General features: G+C 46.2%; 1 protein-coding gene across 2 annotated transcripts in view; it reads right to left on the bottom strand.

The window, feature by feature from the left end:
• Positions 1-1,026: 1,026 nt before the first annotated feature.
• Positions 1,027-6,946, bottom strand: part of LOC148111508 (protein S100-A6-like) — a 28,649-nt gene continuing 22,729 nt past the window's right edge. The window contains exons 1-3 of one of the 2 annotated variants that reach the window (XM_087880733.1): positions 5,526-5,621; positions 1,394-1,559; positions 1,027-1,252 (exon numbers count right to left, since the gene is read on the bottom strand). In XM_087880733.1, the coding sequence (XP_087736859.1) occupies positions 1,118-1,252; positions 1,394-1,531 (273 nt within the window). In that variant the 5' untranslated portion in view covers positions 1,532-1,559; positions 5,526-5,621 and the 3' untranslated portion in view covers positions 1,027-1,117. Of the gene's footprint in view, positions 1,253-1,393; positions 1,560-5,525; positions 5,622-6,946 lie in introns of those variants that run through there. The other variant, XM_087880734.1, reaches the window with a different exon arrangement.

Raw genomic sequence — 6,946 nt, 5'->3', positions numbered from 1 at the left:
ACAGGGCAGTGAACAGCCGAATAAAATACATATAAATGTTAAAAAACCATTAAAATACAATGAAATGATTGGCCCGGAAATGAAATTTGAAACACCCCAAATTCATAAGACAAGTTTAAAATTTAAAAATTTTTTTAAAAACAATTTAAAAGAGAGGTTAAATTTAAATTTGATTTAAATTTTAAATCAAATTTAAAAATAAATAAATAATGATTTATAATAATTATAATAATTATTATAATATTTATTATAATATTATAATATAATATTTATAATAATAATTATTATTATAAAAATTATTATAATAATAATTTGTATTAATTTGTGAATGAATTGGGAAATGGAGAGGGGTGCCAGCCCCCAGAGGATGCCTAAAGCGGTTTTTCCCTGCCAGAAGCCTTTTTTGCAGCTTGTCGAAACGCTGGTTAGAATCCTAAAGCTGGAAGGGAGCCCAGAGGCCATCTAGTCCAACCCCGTGCCCGAGCAGGAGTCCCTATGCCTCTCCCAGCAAACCTCCGCCCTCCCGACATGGTTTGAACCCCGAAGTCCTCCCTCTCTTTCACCCCCTTATCTACCCGAACGGCTCGTCTCCGGCGTACAGGTTGTCCTCGACTTAGCGTCCGTTCCGCATTTGCGACGCCACTGAAAAAAAACCCGGCCCTCCCACAAAGGCAAAGGCGATCGAAGTTGGGGATTCTCCGACTGACCGAACCTCCGCTGTGAACTGAAGTCAACACCCGTCGTAGAGGTGGGGGTTTTTTCCCCCCAAAACGGGGTGCGACTCACTTAATGACAGAAACTGCGGTCGTAAATCGAGGACCCCCCAAAATCGAGATGGAAAACAGATTTTTTTCCCCTCCCATTTTTTTTTTTTTTACTTCACACCCAGGAGTAGGAATGGGGGGTGGGGGCGGTTTAAATACAACTCCCTGGGACCGATTTAATTCTCTTTTTTGGGAGGGGAATCGGGGCGACGAATCGTTCGTTTTCCGAACGAAGAAGACAAAAAAAAAAAAGACAAGCCAGAAAATTTGGAAAAACTTTTTTTTTTTTTTTCCTTCTTAAATTCTCCCGAGGGCCTGGTTTCCTTTCAGTCCTCGTTTCCCGTCCGTCCAGCCTAACAGGCCAAAGCTTCGTTGTAAACCATAGCTAAGGCGCCAAGGAAGGTAATGTATTCCTGGAAATTGACCTCTTGATCCTTGTTCCGGTCCAAATCTTCCATCAGTCCTTGGATTTGGCTTTCGTGCAATTTCTGGAGCGAAAACAGAAGGAAAAAAAAATAATAATAATAAGGCTTTACGGGGTTGGGAAGAGCCGGCGTTGGCCGAATCAAGAGGCTAGTCCTCATGGTATTAGAAAAAAACACTCCTTTATTTTGCTTCCGTCCACTTACGGGGCCGATGGTCAGTTCTTTTTGGATCAATTCCTTCAGTTCGCTTTTGTTCAAAGTATTCTTGTTGCCTTCCTTGCCGGAATATTGGTGGAAAACGGCCACCAAGGTGCAGAGGGCTGTGTCCACGGGGGAAGACATGATTCGAACTCGGAACCGGGAGAAGGATCTAGCCGGGAGGGAGAAAGACAAAATCGAAAGCTTTTTTATTTTTATTTTCTCGTCTTCTTTTTCTCCGTCCGGTTTTCTTTTTATTATTATTATTATTATTATTTTAATGGTCCTCAAAGCTGGCCTCGCTTCGCATTCGTGACCCGTTCCCGAGAGAAAAATTGGAAAAGTTCTTCATTTTATTTTTATTTTTTTGCAACTGCCTCGTTTCCATTTTTCTCCGTTAAAAATGAAACGAGAAAAGGGTTTGACTCATCCCTAAAGCAGCTTTTTAAAAGAGATCCCAGCGAGCAGGAATCCGAATAAGTTGATCGTCCTGAATATCTTCCTTTTTATTTTAATTTTAATTTTCCCCCCTTCGTCTTTGGGAGAGGCCCCGGCTCCAAAGAGGCTTTCATTTAAGCTATGATTTCAATTTAATGACCACGTTCAAAGGATATCAAAAGTAATTCCTTCAGGCTGGGCTGGGCTCTAAATTCCCCACCCCCCAAAAAAACCTGCTCCTCTTTTGTCTGGATTTTCCTCCACTGCTTCTCTCTCTCTCTTTTAATTTTCCCCTCCGCGGTGGAGCCTCTTTGGCTAGGAAGAGTCCACCTTAAAAAGTCCCCACCCGTCCTTTTCCAACGACAATTTTTCCCCCCTCCCAATCACCTTGCTCTCCTCTGCGCCCTCCCAATGCTTTCCTCCTCCTTCCCCCCCCCAGAGTCGAATATTCAGGCCAACCATTTCAGGGGGACACCGAGAGGTCATCTAGCCTGACCCCCCCAAAAAAACCCGCTTCCTTGTCAGAGCGAAACCAGAGAACAACTTCGTCTCCGGCGTGCCTGATCGACTCTTGGGTTAAGTTTCTTTTTAGTGGATCGGATGGGTCCACGGCGCTGATTTTTCTTTTTAAATTTCTTTTTTTTTGATTGGCAGGCTTAAGGGGGTGTGTGGGGGGCCTGAGGCTGCCCCACCAAATCCTTGCAAAAAAAAACCCCATTTTACAGCCAAAACTGCCCCCAACGGGCCCGAGTGGATGATCTTAGCGCTGGGTGGATGAGAATTGTGTACTTTTGCCTCACTTGGGGGAGGGGTGGGGGGCTTGGGGTGGGGTGGGGAAATGGGCCCAGCCAGGATTTTGGAGGTTTCGAACCCTCTCCCCAAACGGCCCAAAAAAGAAAATTCCTTTTGTGTCTTTCCTGCTTTGCAAATAAATAAATCTGCAGGCGGCCACTTTTGCATTAACCGTCATTTCCCTTCCTTTCTTTCCTTCCTTCACTTGCGTCTTTTTTTCCTTTCTCTTGTCTCCCTCTCTTCCTGTCTTCCTTTTCTCCCCTCCTCTCTCCCCCTTTTCTCCATCCTTCCTTTTTCTTCTTCCCCTTCCTTCCTCTCCCCTCTCGTCTCCTCTCCTTCCCTTCCCTTTTTCCTGCCGCCTTTCTCCTTTCCCTTCCTCTCCTCTCCTTTTCTCCATCCTTCCTTTTAGTCTTTTCTCCCCGCCCCCTTTCCTTTCCCCTCTTTTCCCTTTCTTCCTTTCCTCCTCTCTCCCTTTCCTCCTCTCTCCTCCTTTTCTCCATCCTTCCTTTTTGTCTTCTCTCCCCTCCCCCTTTCCTTTCCCCTCTTTTCCCTTTCTTCCTTTCCTCCTCTCTCCCTTTCCTCCTCTCTCCTCCTTTTCTCCATCCTTCCTTTTTGTCTTCTCTCCCCGCCCCCTTTCCTTTCCCCTCTTTTCCCTTCCTTCCTTCCTTCCTTTCCTCTCCTCCTTCTCTCCATCCTTCCTTTTTGTCTTCTCTCCCCTCCCCCTTTCCTTTCCCCTCTTTTCCCTTCCTTCCTTCCTTCCTTTCCTCCTCTCTCCTCCTTCTCTCCATCCTTTCTTTTTGTCTTCTCTCCCCTCCCTTCCTCTCCCTCTCCCTCCTGTCTCCTCCCCTCCCCTGTCTCCTGCCTTCTTTCTCCTTTTCCTTCCTTCCTTCCTTCCTCTCCTCCCCTTCGCCTTCCCCTCCCCTCTCATCTTCCTTCCCTCTCCCCTCCCCTCCCTTCTTTCTCCTTTATCTTTTTTCTCCCTCCCTCCCTCTCCTTTCTCCTTTCTCCCTTTCCCGCTTTCCCTTCGCTTTCCCTCCCCTTCCGTCTCCTCCCCTTCCCTTTCTCCTGCCTTCTTTCGCCTTAATCTTTTCCCCCCTCCCTCTTTTTTCTTCCTTTTCTCCTTTCTCCCTTTCCCTTCTTCCCTTCCCCTTCTCCCTATTTTTAACTTAAGCCACAAGATTTCCTGGCAATGCCACGGATGGCATTCAGGCTTCCTTGCCAGCTGTGACGTTGTGACTTCACAACACATCTCGCCCACACAACAACAAGGCCAACGCTTCGAAATCTACCCAGAAGCGCCGGGGGGGGAAAAAAATAAATAGAAAATCTCAATTTTCTTTCTCTGCCCGGCCATCACACACACACACACACCGTTGGGTCCGATCGGAAACGCCCAAAGGGGTCATTTTTCAACTTGAAAAAAAAAAATTGAATTTTTTTTCGCTTCCTTTCCTTTGGAGCGAACTCCTCGTCTTTTTCATCCGCCAAAAAATGACGCCAATATTTTTCCTGCTATATTTTTTCCCCCCAATTCGGTGCTTTTCCTGCAAACGGACATACACATATACACACGCACAAAAAAAACCCCCCTTTCATCCTTGCAAGCTGTAAACAAAGATCATTTCCAAATGTCTTAAAAAACGGCCAGCCAAATCTCAGCCTGGTTTTTTTTTTATTTTTATTTTTATTTATTTTTATTTATTTTTTATTTTTAAAGGCCTTTTTTTGTTTCTTCCTCCCCCTACAAAAGGAAATATTTTTCAAAGGACCTCATCCGGGAGAGACTTCCTCTTCCGACGAGGACATTTCTGCTCGTTGCAAAAGACACCCCCCCCCCGAAAGAAATGAAAACTTGGGGAGCAAAAACGGCGAAAAGTTTGGAAGAGCTGCGTTCGAATGGAGCACCCCCGGCGGAAGAGCTGCGTTCGAATGGTGCGCCTTTTCGGGGAACCGGTGAGCAGCATTATGGGGAGGGAAGGGAGGCAAAGAGAAAAGTTTCCAGGGTTTTTTTGAATAGCCCCCCCCCCTTTAAAAAAATAATACCTGCACCCCTTCCCCAAATTTCCCAGCACGTTCCCAGGTTTTCCCACCAGGGGGCATTAAAAATTGGGGGGGGGGAAATATCTTTGGAAAGTTACCGTAACTTGGCCGGATTGTGAGCGAGACGTTATGTGGGGTGTGTCAGGGTGGCACCCCGCCCTGCCTGTTGTGTGTCTCTTATTCCTGCCAAAAGTGGCACACCCTGGCAAGATGGCGGGGGGGGGCACAACAGAGAAAGTTTTCAGTGGGTTCAGTGGGGGTGGACACGGTGGTCTCCTTGCCCCCCACCCTTAATGACCCACCCAGGATTGGGGGGGAAAAAAAAAACCCACGCCGGGCATGGCTGGCAGCCTTTTTCTCCGGCACAGGGCGAAATTTTGCTTCCTTTTCCCGTTATTTAAGAGAATAACCGAGTTTGGAAAGAGGGACCCTCGGAGGTCATCTAGGCCAACCCCCCAAGTCCTATCACTTGATCGTTCTTTACAAAGTTGAATTTATTGACTGCCCCGTTGCAGAGGGAGTCTCTGCCGCTAGCCTCGGGGGGGGGGCGGTTTGGCCCTCTGCACATGCTCAAAGGGGGCAGCAGCTGAGTTGGGGGGGGGCAAACGACCTTCAAAGGACTTGTCGTCGTCCCCCCAAAATTAGTTATTTTAGCTGCTGTTTTCCCAGAGTGGCTGAGCCTTTTTGGAAATTCTTTACTTTCTCTCTCCCCCACCCCAAAAAATTTTTTTCCTTTGGGGAAAGGATGGGTGGGGGGAGGAAGATCAGCCCCCCCCTCCTCCTCCTCCCCAAAGTTCCCCAAAGTTTTCGGAAGGAGAAGAGAGGAAAAAACGGAAGGAGAAAGTGGGTGGAAGGGAGGAATACTTACGGCAGAAAAAAGAGGAGGTGTCACGAGACGGCTGGAGAAGGGAAAGTGGTAGACTCACCCAAGGGGGGAGCCCGGATTTATCAGGAGGGGAGGGGCCTGGCCTGGCCAAACCTGCCCCCCCAAGAGGCGTCTGATTGGATGGAAGGGAAGAAGCCCCGCCTCTTACTTTGCATATCTGACACCCCCACCTTAATTGGCTGCTATTAAATCCGATGCAAGTTGAAATGCCTCCCTTAAAAAAAGCAGGTGGATGGGGGGGGGGAGATTTGGTTTTATCCTGAGGGATAGAAACTTGATTCTGTTCCTTTGCTTCCTTGTTTCCCCGCCTCTCCTTTCTTTTTCTTTCTTTCTTTCTTTCTTTCTTTCTTTCTTTCTTTCTTTCTTTTCTTTTCTTTTCTTTTCTTTCTTTCTCTCCTTTTCTCTCTCTCTTTCTTCCTCCCTCCCTCCCTTTCTTTTTCTTTCTTTTTCTTTCTTTCTTTTTTGTTTCCCACTCTCTCTCCCCTTTCTTTCTTTCTTGCTCTCCCTTCCTCCCTTTCTTCCTCTCTCTCTCTTTCTCCCTCTCTCCCCTTTCTTTCTTTCTCTCTCTCTCCCTCCCTTTTTCCTTCATTCCTTCCTTCTCTCTTTCTCTCTCCCTCTCTCCATCCCTCTTTCTTTCTTTCTTTCTCTCTCCATCCTTCCTTCTCTCTCTCTTTCTCCCTCCCTCCCTCTTTCCTTCTCTTTCTTTCTTTCTTTCTTCTTTTTTCATTCTTTCTCCCTCTCCCTCTCTTTTTCTTTCTTTCCCTCCCTTTCCCTCTCTCCCTCCCTCCCTCTTTCTTTTTCTTTCTTTTTTGTTTCCCCCTCTCTCCCCTTTCTTTCTTTCACTCCCTCCCTTTCTCTCTCTTTCTCTCTTTCTCCCCTTCCTTCCTTCCTTCCTTTCTTTCTTTCTCTCTCCCTCCTTCCTTCCTTCTCTCTTTCTCCTTCCCTCCATCTTTCCTTCTCTTTCTATCTTTCTATCTTTCTTTCTATCTTTCTTTCTGTCTTCCTTCCTTCCTTCCTTCCTTCCTTTCTTTCTGTCTGTCTGTCGTCTTTCCTTCTTTCTTTCCTTCCTTCCTTCCTTCCTTCCTTCCTTCCTTCCTTCCTTCCTTCCTTCCTTCCTTCCTTCTTTCTTTCTTTCTTTCTTTCTTTCTTCCTTTCTTTCTTTCTTTCTTTCTTTCTCACTTCTGTTTCTGTCTTTCCGAATCGTAATTCCTCTGCCAACGATTGAGAAAATAAGATTTTACACACCGGGCTGTTGTTTTTTTTTAATGAACAAATAGGCACGGAATAAATCCATATTCCTATTTCTTTGGCTTGGCCGGCTTTAGAGCAAAGTCTTTCTTTAATTATCTGGAGAAAAGGGGAGAGTTTGTGGCTTTTCTCTCCTTGTTGTCGGTGCACATTTT

This window comes from Pantherophis guttatus, chromosome 18, assembly GCF_059756535.1.
Source record: "Pantherophis guttatus breed Tessera chromosome 18, ASM5975653v1, whole genome shotgun sequence".
NCBI classification, from domain to species: domain Eukaryota; kingdom Metazoa; phylum Chordata; class Lepidosauria; order Squamata; family Colubridae; genus Pantherophis; species Pantherophis guttatus.
The sequence above is the reverse complement of the archived record's forward strand: the minus strand, read 5'-3'. Positions and strand labels throughout refer to the sequence as shown.